General features: G+C 41.1%; 1 protein-coding gene across 1 annotated transcript; it reads left to right on the plus strand.

Moving 5' to 3' along the window:
* The first annotated feature begins 88 nt into the window (after positions 1-88).
* crata (carnitine O-acetyltransferase a) lies at positions 89-13,550 on the plus strand. The gene is made up of 14 exons (XM_071465470.1): positions 89-286; positions 2,737-3,033; positions 3,251-3,369; positions 3,749-3,802; positions 4,226-4,391; positions 5,172-5,349; positions 5,617-5,795; positions 6,953-7,053; positions 7,294-7,413; positions 7,532-7,654; positions 8,976-9,111; positions 10,687-10,749; positions 11,171-11,308; positions 12,744-13,550. Exons 1-14 carry the CDS (start codon positions 260-262, stop codon positions 12,957-12,959), a joined length of 1,917 nt encoding a protein of 638 aa, XP_071321571.1. The 5' UTR covers positions 89-259; the 3' UTR covers positions 12,960-13,550.
* Positions 13,551-16,837: the final 3,287 nt, after the last annotated feature.

The following is a 16,837-nucleotide window of genomic DNA, read 5'->3' on the forward strand; positions in this document are numbered from 1 at the left end:
AGTGTCCATTATTAAAATGTGTGTACATATCAAGACTCTCAGTCACACCCATTCTTTATGGCACGCAGACACCCAATTTATACAGCTGAGTAACTTTACGCAGCCAGTGTGTTGAGCAGCTGTGCTGCGCAGAGGTGCTTCGAGGTCTGTCTCCGGTGGGCCTGACAAACCGCAGGTGGAGACTCGGCTAACCCGCTATAGTGGACCTGGAGCTCTGAGGGACCTGACCTGAGTCTGTGGGCGTTACTTTGAATGCAAAATGTGGGGCATTTGCAGCAGAGCTATGGTAAGTAACGCACCTATTGCTGTCTGTGCTTGCATTACACTTTACACAAGCCAATTTAGCTGACTGAAAAGATAAGAGACGTCGACTCGGTACCTACTGTCGCCGACATGAGACAATCTTAATGATGATGATGAGGAGTCAGTTTAATACTGCGATGCGCCTTAGGTGGTAGAGGAATGTTTGCTAGCTAGCTGTTAGCAAAGTTAGCTAGCTCGTAATGAACCGAAGTAGCGGTCGTTAACGATTAGCTAACCCAACTGGGTCAAAGGTGATTTTATACTGAGCCAAGATTAAATATAGCTAAAAGACACTAAGGGCAAGCTTGGCCGAGCCTATATTATTCACCTTTAATTGGCCTAGCGTTAAGTTTCTGTAAAATGAACTGTAGAAAGTTTATCAACCTAAAGTTTGTCATGTTATTCGTCGTCATATTGATCTTGCTATTCGGCAAACAGACGTATCTCATCTGAAAAAATGTAATATCACACAGCGTCAAAAATAAAACTGTAAATGTGCTCAGCTGTTTCCTTGACTGACACATCTCTGAAAGTTATTGTTTAGCTTCAACAGTAACATATGTTACTGAACATGAAAAACAAGTGTTTTTTTTGTTTGTTTTTTTGAACATCCTGTCGTTAAATACATTACAGTTGGGTCATTCAAATGAAACACTTCAGTCGAACGTCCACTGGGAAATAACTGTTAGCATCTGGATATTTTTAATGTTCTTTCTCTCGAAGTCCTTTATTTCGTTGTACCTCTGTTGACAGGTCTCTACCTGCTGTGGTCGAGTGGAAAATGAGTACACACTGCCCTCTACCGACGATATATGTCAGAGGTGCAAAACATTTTTGACAGAACGACAACATAACAAAAACACAATAGTATTTCACTTTAGGGGAAATTAGGGACAACAGTTCTTAGTCACTGTTGGACAGCACCTAAGTCAGTTCAGGTTACACATCAGTGTTACCCGCACAGACTGCTGACTGACTTTATTTAACATGTATAATGACACAAACGGGGCAATTTTAAACAGAGTTTGAAAGGAAGGAGTGAGATGCAATAACAAACGGTACAACACCATGACCAGCTGATGATGGACGCCAAAAAACCTGGAGTAACATGCAAGAAGTGGACAGACGAAGTATCATTTAACACGACAGCAGTTTGAGAATAAATGTTGTCATGTTAAAAAAAAGAAAAAAAAGAAATAAGTTGATCGATACAATAACGTAACAATTTCATGAAGGATCAAATATTTATTTATTTGTTGTAGAGCATTATAACAGTTACATAAAGTTCCCCAAACTGTATGGATTAATAAAAGCACAATTTGTGAAGGGTGTCTGGGTGAATTTAAGTGATGTGTGACCAGTGGGATGAAACCCTCTTTTATAGATGTTGTTGTTGGTTTTTTTTTATTTATAGATGTTTATCTTTGCACAGTGGGCCTATTCTATATCATTTTCCCGCAGTCTGAAAGTGATGATTCAGGGGCTGGCATGAGACCTGTAACATTTTGTCTGTCAACCTTGCAGCTGCTTTGTCATGGTGACAAGCTAACGGGTGTTGTTTACAGCCTGATATTACACTGCTAAATTGGACTACGCTGGAGATTTTGACCTTTTTTTTTGACGGTCAGCAATCCAAACCAGGATGCAACGCTAAAGAAAAGAACACCTTTGATGAGGGAGTTCTGTTCAAGAAGTGTCGATTAACCTCAGACCCCCTCAGGTTGTGTAACATAAAGAGTCTTTGTTGTCAGTTTTTAAAAAATGTAATCAACATACTCTGAAAAGGTGAAGGCTTGATTCAGAACAGTTTCATGGTATTTGAAGGAGCTCACTTGCTCCACCTCTAGGCTGTTGACCACCACAGGCTTAAATCAGGGTGTTATCATTGCTGTCTTACTGACTTGGATTCTGTCCAATAATGAGCAGGAATTGTCCCTGCTTTTATCCTAATGTGAAATGTTGTGTTTTGAGCCTCAGGGCCACTGTATCATATATTCTGAGAATTACCACCAAAGGCTACACCTGAGGTTTTAGATGGGGTCACAATGACAGATCAATGACAAGCTTAAAAATAAGTTCATTGTTTAGCAGATTTAAAAACCAAAAAGTTCCCTTATTGAATTTTTAAAAATGCCATTAAAAAATCAGACTCAGCAGGATTACATCACTGACCTGCATTTATCAAACTATTGAAGAGTTTTGTTTTACTTTTGGCAAACTGAAGAAATCATTTTTGTTACAGATGAAAAAAAAAATCACAACAGCTGCTGCCTCTGGAAACAAAATAGCTGGCTTTGAAAAATAATGCTATTAAAGACCAGACAGGAAGTCAGGAAGTGTTATTTTTCATAGTTGACTGGGGAAATAACAGCACACTCTTACAGTACACACATGTATTTAATATATATGTATGCATATATATTTGTCTCTCAGGTAAAGGTGGGGATGGCAAAACCCTGTGGCTTAATGAAACCAAACCACTTGGTGAAGCCTGTATCAGCGACTCGGGTTGCTGGCAGATACCTTACCCACCAGCAGGGCCTGCCCCGGCTGCCTGTCCCCCCACTCCAGCAGACCTGTGAGCGCTACATCATGGCGCTGGAGCCCATTGTGGAGGCGGATGAGCTGAAGTACACTAAAGAGCTGGTGCAGGAGTTTCAGAAAGCAGGAGGGGTTGGAGAGAGACTGCAGAAAAGCCTGGAAAAGAGAGCACGCAACACTGAGAACTGGGTGAGCTCATCTAGACCAACAGCTATGGATTAATAAAAAGTGTTATGCTGTAGAAATATGACGCAATGCTTCCTTTACACACCTATTTGCTTTCATTCACTATGCAAGTTAATTTCAAACTCCAGTGACTTTTATTTCCTTTTACTGAACTTCATTTTCAGCCAGTGGCTCAACTTTGATTAACTCTGTCTGTTTATGTGTTTCTGTGTCGTTGTAGTTGTCAGAGTGGTGGGTGCAGGTTGCTTATCTTGAGTACCGGATGCCTGTGGTGGTCCATTCAAGTCCTGGCTTGGTTTTGCCTCGCATGAACTTCAGTAATAAGCAGGGACAGATAAGGTGATCACACACAGATCAGTTGTTTGATGGCGATCAGTGACAACCTGAAGATGTAGTGACTTTCAGTTCTTTTCACCTCAAAAATCAACAAAATATATCATTCAGCCCAAACTTTTGCATACAGCTGGTTACATAAATGGTTTGATAATCACAAGTGCACGTTATTGTTGATTTAACAATATATACAACAACTGCAGTTTAATACAGCATGTCGAATTGCTTGTTGAACTCTATATCAAAATATATTACCACACGTATTTTTCCATTAAACAGCTTTTTAAAAGTGATGTTTTCAGGAATATTTGAATCATTTACTGTGTTTACATTATTAAACCTGCAAGTTACCATTTAAATGATTTATCATGTTCTCTGTGTTTAGGTTTGCTGCTAAACTGATTGCAGGCGTTTTGGACTTTAAGATGATGATTGACAAGTAAGTACTGAGCTTTTATTAGTTACTGTCCTCTTGGAGTGAATCCATATATTGTGGGATGTGAAATTTAATGATGTAACAATGGACTGTAGTTTAGGACAAACTCTGTCCTCCTGAAGATACTTGGTTACCTTTACATCATCATGTACAATCAAGGCCAAAAGACGCAGATGAATTTGATGCATTTACGGTTTGAACTGTCACATGTTTCTTCTACTGGCTGAGAAAATTGTCAAGCTTTTTAAATTTCCTAATGAAATATAAAATCACGTTTCTCTGTGTTGTTGTAAGTTGTATGTATCTTTTTAAAAAACTATTACAATCCTCTACAGTTATAGCTGGTGGTTATTATAGTACTGTGTGTGCATCAAACCCTGTATCTTCGAGGTTCGTGTGTAATGGCAGAGCTTGTATCTTTTGCAGTGAGTCGCTACCGGTGGAGTACCTGGGGGGGAAGCCCCTGTGTATGAATCAGTATTATGAAGTGCTGTCATCCTGTCGTATCCCTGGGCTGAAGAGAGACTCAGTGGTGAACCATGCCAAGAGCTCACCGCCCCCCAAACACATTGTTGTAGTTCACAACTTTCAGGTGAGGAACACTGGTCCAAGCCACATCTAAGTCTGAATCTAAGTTCTTCTGGGACCAGGGACCTGTATCACAAAGCAGGTTCAGCCTGGTCTGGCTCTTGTTCAGTAGTCTAGATTGACTACTGTGGTGATAACCAGAGGTTTTGTCTCATGAAGAACAAACTATTTTGAATAAGTCATAGAATTAATCACCAAAGCAGAGAGGAACATCGACACATAGTCTGTTCAAAAAGGTGGGATGAGAAGAAATCGTTGTTCAGGTCTAAGCTACAGGATAATCACCCATCATTAGACTGTTAGTGTGAGAAACTATAATCTCTGTATTTGTTTTAATCCCAGAGTGGGCACCTGTAAAAACATTTCTGCTATTATTTATTAAGATGTGCTCTTTATTATATATCACTTGATCAATATTGACATGTGTTGATTTGATTTTCTGAGCTGAACCTATAATGGAACTGGTTAGTTGTGCCCCTCTGGTTGCTATGGTGATCTGTCCTGCCTTAAAGTGAACCAGCAAACCTGAGTGAAGCCCAGATATATCTGAATACCCCACTAATCCCCAGGTCCTCAGACATTATGCTCATAATTTGTCAGGTCTGTTTTGAGATTTGGGATTTGTCTTGGCTGTAGCTGGCCATAAATAGTTTTCCAACTCAGCATTGAATCAGTATTAATGAACTACTGTAGCTAACTAGCTACAGTCGTTGCTTTATCTCAGAAACCAACAGTTGTCAAGAGAGAAGCCTGACTAGCTTGTCTTCTCTTCACTTGGACTCAGTTCTTTATGCTGGACGTGTACAACAGTGACGGGACTCCACTGACAGTCGATCAGCTCTCTGTTCAGCTAGAGAGAATCTGCAGTTCCTCAATACCAACATCTAACGTTGAGCCCGTTGGCATCCTGACCACCCAGCATCGCGACTCCTGGGGCAAGGCCTACGCCAACCTCATCAAGGGTGAGCTAACAGACCACTGACGCTGAGCTAAAAGAGGCAGGAGTCTGATCAAATTGTTGAAAAGCAGCGTGCATAGGGCACCAGTAAGAGTGATACTCCAGGACTCTTTAAAAAAAATTGAAATAAATCGTAACGTACTTGTCTAATAAGGGAACTATGAATAAATGAAGTATATAAAAGTGACTAGATGCTTATATTTGTAACTTTTGCAGTCTGACTTCATAACAGCACGTTTGCTCTGCGTGTGTGTTCTTTGCGTGTGCTCAGATAAGACCAACAAAGAATCTGTGTCTGCCATCCAAAGAAGCATCTTTACATTGTGTTTGGATGGAGCGATCCCTGGAGCGTCTGATGAGATGTACCGCAGCTCTGCTGCTGTCCAGATGCTGCACGGAGGAGGCACACAGTGGAACAGTGGCAACCGCTGGTTTGACAAGACGCTGCAGGTGACACACAGAGACGTTTCTCACACACACACACACACACACACACACACACACACACACACACACACTTTCCTTAGTGAATAAGCAGTTATTAGTAACAGGACATAAGGCTTGTCTGTATTTCCAAACAATTGCATTTAAAAAATACCACTTTCTATACAGGCTCAGGCTTCAGCTCTTTCAGAGCCCTGTCTGAAGTGTGTTTCCTTTAGTTCTGACTTGCTTTTACTTTTTACTCATTTATAAATGTGAGGTGTGGCTCAATGTTAAGGATTTGGATTCACTGACACATCTATGATTTAGTCCTAAGTCACAGGAGCTGCACTTCATAAATCAATATTTCCATTTAAACCAGGCTTACTTCAGTATGTCGAACCTGGGGCCTTTCTGTGTGGAGTTTGCATGTTCTTCCTGTGTATGTGTGAGTTCCCTCTGGGTACTCAAGCTTCCTCCCACAGTCCAAAGACATGCACATTAGGTTAATTGAAGATTATAAATTGCCCATAGGTGTGATTGTGAGCGTGCCTTATTGTTTGTCTTTATATGTCAACATTTTAATCATGGTGTGGTTTGTTTGTCTTATTCAGGCCAGCCCTGCTTTTGTGAGATTCCTTTATGAATGTATACATTAGAAATTTTGAAGTGCCAGTGCAGACTCATTGGTCCATCCCACAGGAAGAGCTGCATGTTGTTGTTAGAGGTTTATGAAGGATGATGCACTAAACTGAACTTGGTTTTTGCACAATAGTCCAATACAAGGGGACCCTATTAGGATTCTTTCATGCCTTTCCATCAGATTGTCCTGGACATGTTGAATTTGCTTCAGGTGTCTGGTTACTCTGAGTAACCTGGTCACTTCAGTGCATGTAAATACAGTGTTTGTCCAGCCGCTTGCCTAAAACTAAATTTCCTTTGGAGACCCATACAGGCCCCAACATCACATCAGAGTCACAGAGACACACAACATCCTTCACAACATTGATGTGGTGATTCACAGAGTCAGCATTTATTTAGTCATTATGATGAGCTTTATTTGCTAATGAAAACTTGACATGTGTTTTGGACTTCAGCTGCCTTAACCATGTCAACATTTCTCTATGCTGGATGTAAATGTTTGTTTGCTTTAGTTCTCTGAAAGTCTCTGGTCCTTCCTTCAGTTTATTGTTGGAGAAGATGGAACGTGTGGTGCCAACTACGAGCATGCCCCAGCTGAAGGCCCACCAATTGTGGCCTTGATCGACCATGTTGTTGAATACACGTAAGTAGGTCAAAGATTACTGAGGCTCTGTGGTGTTAGTGTTTCTTATTAAAACCATTATTATATCATTTTACAGTGAGCACTAAGACAGAGTACACAGAGACTCACAGCATCCTGCTACCAGCATGGACTGGTTGACAGCAGACAGAAAACTATGACTTATTAAGTACAGTTAATGGTCACCCATTTGTTTTTGTTCCATCTCTTGTGTCCTTTCTTTTCTCTTGTGTGTGGTAACAGGAGGAAGCCTGAGACGGTGCAGCCTCCCATGGTGCCTTTGCCCTCACCCAAGAAACTACACTTCAACATCACGCCTGAGATCAAGAAGGACATTGAGGAGGCCAAGCAGAGTATGAACATGTGAGGGCAGCTTCTATAACGACACACAGGAGAGTGTATCCTGTATCCTGTTTTAGTATATCCTGTCAGGCGTAGCAATACACCGTGTCTCACTCTCCTGACATTTCTCCCACCACAGACTAGCCCAGGACCTGGATATGAGGGTGATAGTATTTGACCACTTTGGGAAAAATGTCCCAAAGGCCCACAAGATGAGCCCTGATGCCTTCATACAGATAGCACTACAGCTGGCCTACTACAGGTGAGATGCTGAGAAGTCATGTGGAGATGGACGGTCTTCGTATGGAGGCTTTTTAGTCTTTGGACTTTGGATCAGAATCAGAATCAGAATCCGTTTTATTGCCAAGTATGTTTTCACGTACAAGAAATTTTTTCTGGTGATTGGTGCAATTGAGGATCACGGGGATCAGCAACAGTGGGGCTCTCTAGCCTTGTTGATAAGGCTAATAGCAGATGGGAAGAAGCTATTTTTGTGGCAAGAGGTTTTGGTCCTGAAGGACCGCAGCCTCCTGCCAGAGGGGAGTGTCACAAAAAGTTTGTGTCCAGGGTGGGAGGAGTCAGCTACAATCTTCCTTGCACGCCTCAAGGTCCTTGTGGATGACATAATAACCTAATGCTCCAACATGTTACATGCAGCGATCCGCACACAATCTCCTTTGGGTGTACACACAGCTGGACTGATTAAAACACAGTGTGTCTATTCCGTTGACATGCCTGTGACAGATGAGTGATAATCTGTCACGGCTCCATCACATCAGTCAAAATTTGCCTGAAAATATCTGCTGGTGGGGTGTGCAGCAGCAGCCCACAAAGTTGCTAATGAAACAGCATTTAATCAAATGTTCACATCTCTCTCTGTGTTTACTCACTGCATCCACACAGCTTCTTCTCTGCTAATAATATTCTTTTCACCTACAGTCAGAAAACAAAAATATAAACATTTAGAGGTCAGCTCCACCCTCTCTCTCAAACCAGCTGGACTCAGATTTCACAATAAAGTTCAGTCAGATTGTCCCGTGTGAAAAGAGGGAGGCGGGTCAGTTCAAAGCTGGAACCAAAGGTGTCTCACCCCAGGTCAGAGTGAAAGGGGAGAATTTTGATGTGATTGCACCACCACAGGTTCATGTACAGCGTGTCATGATCAGACCACTGACAGACTACACAGTTTATTGTATGCAGTATACTATAAATGTTTATATATTGAAGCATACAAGGTGGAAGCTGTAGGATAATTCCCTTATCTTTTTACCATGTTTCTGTTTCATAATTCTTTTTCATATTACTTTTGTGTTGGGAGCGTTGAGAGTGTGTGTCCTCTACCTCTCTGATGTAACACAGCAAACCTTAAACTAGGTCATCAGGCCTCTGAGGGTCTTTTCTGTAAATTTGGGAAATGAGATCAAATACTAACACTTAAAATGGTTTGCGCAACTACTCTTACATTATGATCATTTTTAGAAATTGGATGTAATGTTTCTATGTACAGCTTCACGCGCACAATGGCCCCACTGACACTGAGTCTCATCAGGGTTTTCTCACTGTCTCTGCCCTTGTCTCTGCAGGATGTACCGGCGGTGCTGTGCCACATATGAAAGTGCCTCTCTGCGTATGTTCCGACTGGGCCGGACAGATACGATCCGCTCAGCCTCAAATGCCTCAGCTGCCTTTGTCAAAGCCTTTGATGACCCAAGCAAACAGGTGTGATGAGAGGAAAAAGTCTAATAGATTGAAGGCATGAGTAAGCGCAGCCATTTTGGCAGTAAAATGATGAACTTAGTTTATAACCCAGACATGAAAAGGCGCGGGGGGGGGTTAATCAATCAGTTTAAATCTCAGTGACCCACAGTCAAAGAAAATTAACGGCTGTGTCAGGGAACAGCACACACAGTTAAGAAAAGTTAAAACCAGAGATGGAGCCAGAGAAAGAGATAATGTACAGTGGGAATGACCTGGCTTTCTGCTTTAATTGGTCATAAAATGTGATCTGAGATCTGATCTTCATCCAAGTCACAAGTGTAGACAAACACAGTGTGCTTAAGCTAATAACACAATCAGTTATAACTGTTTGTGTCTTTATTCAACACACACAATAAAAATGCACAGTGCTGGTGGATAAAGGAAGTGAACCCTTGGGTTTAATAACTAGTTGAACTTCCTTTGGCTCCAATAACCTGAAACCAGCTCTTCCAGTAGCTGCTGATCAGAGCTGTTCAATGTTCAGGGGGAGGTTTGGACCACTCTTGCTTACAGAACTGCTTCAGCTCAGACATATTGTTAGGATGTCTGGTGTAGATGGCTCTCTTCAGCTCATTTCACAGCATCTCTACTGGGTTAAGGTCACCCATCACTAGTTTCTCCTGAGCTTCAGCAGGTGGACAGCCACCCTGACATTATCCTGCAAGAGATAAGAGGAATTCATTTTCCCCTCGATGATCTAGAGCTGTCCAGGTCCAGAGGCAGCAAAGCATCATGATGCTCCCTCCACTGTACTTCATCTTTAGGATGATGTTTTCATGCTGGTCTGCAGAGCTCCTCCCAAATAATTCAACCTCAGTAGTGTCTTCCTTTGTGGTCTCCTGCCATGGTCAAAATGCTCCATGATCTGTGTTGTCAACTCATGAACAGAGATGTGAACCAGCTCCAATGATTCCTTTAAGTTGTTAATCTGAGGTTCGTCCACTTCTGGGTAGCCACAGAACTGAATCATCTCCATCTGTAGACAGTTTGTCTGACTGTGGACTGATGAAGATCTAAACTGTTTGATATGACTCTATGACCCTTATGATAATCAACTATTCTTCATCCTGAGTCTCTGAGGTTTTTGTTGTGAGGCTGGTTCACATCAGCAGATGTTTCTGTGATTAAAAAACTCAAGTGGTTTTTATAAGTCAGTCTGGTTTCAGTGACTGGACTCCAGGTTTGCTGACTCCTCCACTTAGCTTTTTATTTATTTATTTTTTTTTAATTATTAAATTTTTTCCAAGCTACACTGTGAATGTAGAACAACACAGTAATTTGTGTTATTAATTCAAATAGATTGTGATGAAGATTTCAACATATTCAAAGACAAATGTTTATATGAAATCAGATCTCTCCAAGGGGTTCACTCACTTTTTGGTGCCACTGTATGATGAGTACTGTTTATTATTTTAAAGTTGGGGAATGTCATTGTTACATAGACAGTCAACTGCTGAAATACATTTGAAGACTGTTAAACAGTGACCTGCTGTAAGATGCGTTGTGGCGTTCCTGTCTTCTTCCTGTTTTTCACAGAACGCACAGAAGGTTGATCTCATGGAGAAAGCTGTAAAAGCACACAGGTCGTACACTAACATGGTGAGTATTTGTCCAATGATTCTGTAGTTTTCTTATTGTCAATAATCCCACATGCAGATCTGAACCAACAATGAATATAACCCACTACCTAGTGTTGTGTGTGTATTCAAAGCTGGATCTATCTTATTCCTCTGAGCTGATGCAGTTGTCCAAAAGCTGTTAAAACACATCACTGAGTCACAGTATTGCACTGGCTGATGTGTCTTCATTAACATAAACACACACACTGTAGTATAGTTTGACTCAGTCCCTCACACCTTCCAGCTGCCCTTAATACTCATTACAGCACCAAGTGTGGATTAATCCACCACTGCTCATTACAGACATTAAGAAAAATATAAAATAACATTTCTCTTATTCATCAGTTGTTCAAATGTGGTGACTAACATTTCAGAATAATGAGTTCTCTCTCTCTTTGCAGGCAATCAGTGGCCAGGCCATAGACAGACACCTCCTGGGCCTTAAAATGCAGGCTTTGGATGAAAAGCTCTCCATGCCTGACATCTTCAATGACACTGCCTACGCTAAAGCCTTACACTACCAGCTGTCTACAAGTCAGGTATGTGCCAGAGTTGAAGCGGGAGATGGGTCAGGAGAACTAGTTCCAGTTCCAAATTGGTAAAATACCCACATCTGTGGAGCTCAGTTTTCCAACAAATCCCTTATTGAATCAGTCATTCACGTTCTCTGATGACATCACAGACGTGTGATAGCTCAGCAACACTGTTGTTAAGAAGCATAACAGAGTGATTCACACTTTCCAGAGTCAACAAAACAACTTCAAAATGTCATATTTGCAGAAAAAAACTCATGAAGAAGGGTAAACAAGAAGTCCTCTGTTTAAATATGTATCTACCATCCAGCATATTAAAGAACTGTGACCTGCAGCAGTGCAACAACTTTGCCTATAGGCCACTTTTAGGTGCAACATGCAGCAAAACATCAGCAATTGGTTTAGTTGATATTCACTGAATGATGATTTTTTTTTGTTGTGCATATGCAGCCCAGCAGCGAGGAGCCAACAGGTTTAATACAGCAACTGTCACAGAGCACACAACCCTTCAGCACAGCACAATGTGCACTGTTTAGGTTTGATAGTTAATTACCACAGTTAGTGTAGTGTTGGTGTCATTTCTCTGGTAATTGCACCATAAATCACAATTCAAATTACCAATTGTCTTATTCTTAAATCTCAAGACATATCTTTTGTTACACAAAACAGTTTGAATTTTTTCTTGTTGCTACTCTGAGTGGAATAAAACCAGTGCATTTTAACAGATGTTGGCACTGTGCAGATGGATGAAGATCTCAGTGATTGACAGTCATCAGAGTGATCACCAACACCATCTGCCTTTGCCAGTGTCAAGATGATATTTGGCTTTTTTTCCCCATGAATGTATTAACTTGTTATCACCATTATTTGTAGTATTAAATTAATATTCACTTTAATTTGCCACACCATAGTTTCACCTATATTATATACTATAATACTATATTGGATTTTTGGACAGTCAGTGAGAATGAGACCTGAAAGCTATAAACAGGTGTTTCTATGTGCCTCCGCTTGCTGATTGCTGAGTGAATATTGTAAATACACTCTTTCATCACTGTTTCGTATGCAGGGTGGCCACAGTGTTTCTGGTTTAACAGGACTGTGCCAGGTAGGCGACAGGTCTGTCTATAGTGTCTATGCTCTCAAAGATGTTACAGCAGCAAAGGGGTGAAGATTAGCGTGTTCACCCAGGTGTTGTGTTGACATCACTGCTGATCAGAGCCGGAGTGGATCAATACCAGCAATGTCAGCGTGTCTTTAGCAGGTTTTTTGACCAGTGGAAAGGGGTCTTAATTTAATGCTTTATTTGTGATGACAGTTTTGTTTTGAATATATCTAGTAAGGAACATTCTTGTTGAGGGTTAAACATTTTTATTAAAGCACATCAGCAGTTTAACTAAAACTTTGCAAACTAACCTCTTCATTCCCATGTCTTCACCAGGTACCGTCCAAGACAGACTGCGTCATGTGTTTTGGTCCAGTTGTAACTAATGGATACGGCGTGTGTTACAACCCCATGAACAATCACATCAACTTCGCTGTGTCATCTTTCAACACGTGTGAAGAAACAAATGCAGCTCATCTGGCCCAGGCCATGGAGAATGCACTGTTAGACATGAGGACGCTGCTGGAACAAACTCCTAGAGCCAAACTGTGAGGCTCCTCCAGACTTTACTGATCTCTTCATAGATGAAGTGGATGCTACAGGGCTAGTCTGACATTTGGATCCTGACCATGAGACCATGATCTGTTATCGATCATCATCATGCACTTTAAGTGATGCTGTGGTGCCTGCTGTGCACTTGCTGTGCACTCGCTTGGAGGTGCCACTCCCTCCTGTTAAAATGCAAACACACATTAAATCAAGTAATTATGATTCACACATTTTTTTACAGACTGTTGTGTTACACCGATACATAATTATCCAGAATCAAGCAGCTGTTTACAACAGAAATGATCTTGTTAGTGGATGTGTATGAATATTTTATTATCAACAAATCACCTGATTTGAGAAGAGATTTGCCTGTGTGCCTCAGACCTCTGTTGTCTAAAACCTACTGCATTAAGTGACATTGTGTTTTATCACAGTGTAAATGGTCAGTGTGGATTATTGTGTGGATTTTTCTGATATAAGAGTACGATGGCATTTTGATTGTAATTGAACTCATACAGTACAACAATGAATTCACTCGGTTTAGCAATCCATCAGTCCATGAAGAATAATAAATTCCCTGTACAAATACACAAACTGCATCTGCTGTTAACAACCTGTGTGAACAAATTATTAGCTCACTGTTTTTTTTTTACCTTCCAGAATATGCATGTGGTGTTGAGGATAGGACCAGGAGAGTGTAATTTTGTAAAAAGTGAAGTCTCATCATGTTAGCCATGGTGCTGTACACTAATATAACTTTTTTTTATTGTTACTATACAACTTATATGTTTGGTTGATGATCACTCTATAATAAGATATATTAATATTCAAGACTTTCATTTAGTGGGTACTAAGATTACATAACAAATTGTATTATCTTGTATCGCTCTGATCCTACTTCAGTTTCAGTATCAGTCTCATCTCTTCCATTCACATGTTGTTAAAGAGCAATTTTACAATTTTTCTGTGCACACAGATTGCTTCACTCAGTGTGCAGTAGTCCACAGTCTTGGTTTATTCATCTGATTGCTACATATATTTTTAGTTTCCACCACACACCCAGCGGGCTCTGCAGCATCACATTCTTCTGTGATGTTTGGCACAGTGACTTGTTTCATACTTCCACTAGGAGTCACCAAAGTCAGGATCAAATCCCACAATTAGTCTTTTTCGGTGATTGGTGTTTAAATTGGTCATTACTTCCTACTAATTGAAATACATATCAGGAAACATCCTGATTTTCAGTCCCTTTTATTGGTCAGGTTCTGAGAAAACACAGCTGTTGACCATAAATCATTTCCTATAATGTGGTTAGATTTCATCTTTTTGCCAGACCCTGCATGGTGTGTAAACACCCACTCAGACTCCACAGCCCCAGGTTCTCGCACAGGTTTTCTGTTATAAATTTAAATTTCAACCCCAAACTGAGATAATCCTGATGACATCATCAGGGTTGTTTTCTCTTAACAAAGTGCCTCTGGATGCTGAAGCTACTAAACACATGTTTTCACAGTTGTACATATTGCTGGCTGTTTTTAGTAGGATCCTATTAGCTTTGTCAGAACAGGGGCTCTTCCTCCAGGGCTCCAGTTACACAACCTTAAACAAAACAACACATAGCGCCAATAATCGATCAGTTTTCAGGTGAGTAGTACAACATTACCAAGTACCTGATACTGTATGTTTCTAAAGCACATACATAAACCCAACATAGACATAAATTGATCTTTTCTAGTTTCCTGAATTCCAGGAAACCATGGGTCTGTACAGAACTGAGTTTGGCAATGTGGTTGATGAGCTCTGTTCATTGCAATTTCTAGTTCCTCAATTGTAGGTTCTGTTATATACATTGTTCAATCTTCAGTAGACAAGTTTTTGCCTTGTCTAAGATTAAAGGTGGATCATTTGTAACTCTGGTCTTTGAGGGCTTCAGATCTATTTTGTGCACATCTCATATGAGAATCCACTTCATATAGACAAAAACTGAATTCATGAAAATTAATGTAACAAATTACAAAACAATTCAATTCAATTCAATTTTATTTGTATAGCGCCAAATCATAATATACATTATCTCAAGGCACTTTACAGGGTAAGGTCAAGACCTTACTTTGTTACAGAGAAAAACCCAACAGTTCCCACAACGAGCAAGCGCTTGGCGACAGGGGGGAGGAAAAACTCCCTTTTAACAGGAAGAAACCTCCAACAGAACCGGGCTCGGGGTGGGCGGCCGTCTGCCTCGACCGGTTGGGTTTAGGAGAAGATAAAAAGAGGGGGTGGGGGGAGGAGAGAGGAGAGAAGAGAGAGAGAGAGAGACCAGCAACAGCTGTGTAGGTAATGGTGTTATCAATAATAATGATGACAGGTAACAGTGGTTAATAGTAAAGATGAGTAGTGGTGGATCTGGATCCTGCTGCTCCCGAGGCAGAGAGACCTGCAGAATGAGGACAGAGAGAGGGAGAGAGAGGAGAAGCACAAACTACGGGAGAGAAAAAAAAATACAAAGTTAATGGCATAAAGTAATCGATAGAGAGAGAGAGAGAGAGAGCCCAGTGAATCATGGGAATCCCCCAGCAGTCTAGCTCTATAGCAGCATAACTAAGGGATGGGTCAGGACATACCCGAGCCAGCCCTAACTATAAGCTTTACTAAACAGGACAGTTTTAAGGCTGATCTTAAAGGTAGAGAGGGGGTCTGCCTCCCGAACCCACACTGGGAGCTGGTTCCACAGGAGAGGAGCCTGATAGCTGGAGGCTCTGCCCCCCATTCTACTCTTACAAACTCTGGGAACCACAAGTTAACCTGCATTTAGAGAGCGAAGTGTCCTATTGGGAAAATAGGGAAGTATAAGCTCTCCAAGGTACGATGGTGCCTGACCATTAATGGCTTTGTAGGTGAGGAGGAGGATTTAAATTCTATCCTGGATTTTACAGGGAGCCAGTGTAGAGAGGCTAACACAGGAGAGATGTGATCTCGTTTCCTAGTTCCTGTCAGTACTCGTGCTGCCGCATTTTGGATCAGTTGGAGGCTTTTTACTGAATTTTTGGGACATCCTGACAATAAAGAGTTACAGTAGTCCAGTCTTGAGGTAACAAATGCATGAACTAGCTTTTCAGCATCTTTTAGACACAGAATGGGTCTGATTTTAGCAATATTGCGCAGGTGGAAGAAGGCTGTCCTGGAGACTCGCTTTATGTGTGAAGTAAAAGACAAGTCCTGGTCAAAAATGACACCAAGGTTTCTGACTGTAGCACTGGAGGCCAAGGTAATGTCATCCAGAGTCAGTATATTATCACATAGTGTATCTCTGAGGTGTTTTGGGCCAATTACAATAACTTCAGTTCTGAATTTAAGAGTAAGAAATTACTGGTCATCCAGGTTTTTATGTCCTTAAGACACACCTGAAGTTGGGCTACCTGGTTAGTCTCACCTGGCTTCATGGATAAGTACAGCTGGGTGTCATCTGCGTAACAATGGAAATTTATCTGGTGCCTCCTAATAATGTTTCCCAGAGGAAGCATATATAGACTGAAGAGCATTGGTCCTAGCACAGAACCTTGTGGAACTCCATGACTGACTTTTGTGATGATAGAAGAGTCATTATTAACATGAACAAACTGGAGTCTATCTGACAGATATGACTTAAACCAGCTTAGTGCGGTTCCTTTAATGCCGACCATATGCTCTAGTCTCTGTAATAGAATCTTATGATCGATGGTGTCAAATGCGGCACTAAGATCTAGCAGGACAAGTATAGAGACAAGTCCATTGTCTGAGGCTATGAGGAGATTGTTGGTAACCTTAACCAGAGCTGTTTCTGTGCTGTGATGGACTCTAAAACCTGACTGAAAATCTTCAAACAAACCATTCCTGTGCAAATA

Source organism: Trachinotus anak, unplaced genomic scaffold, assembly GCF_046630095.1.
Source record: "Trachinotus anak isolate AG129_WGS33_773 ecotype Australia unplaced genomic scaffold, CSIRO_AGI_Tana_v1 ptg000028l, whole genome shotgun sequence".
Lineage (NCBI taxonomy): Eukaryota > Metazoa > Chordata > Actinopteri > Carangiformes > Carangidae > Trachinotus > Trachinotus anak.

Coding starts and splice junctions, on each gene's coding strand:
- crata (XM_071465470.1), top strand. CDS start 260: ATGTGGGGCATTTGCAGCAGAGCTATG. Junction 5,350..5,616: donor CTACGCCAACCTCATCAAGG/GTGAGCTAACAG, acceptor GCGTGTGCTCAG/ATAAGACCAACAAAGAATCT. Junction 7,655..8,975: donor CTACAGCTGGCCTACTACAG/GTGAGATGCTGA, acceptor TTGTCTCTGCAG/GATGTACCGGCGGTGCTGTG.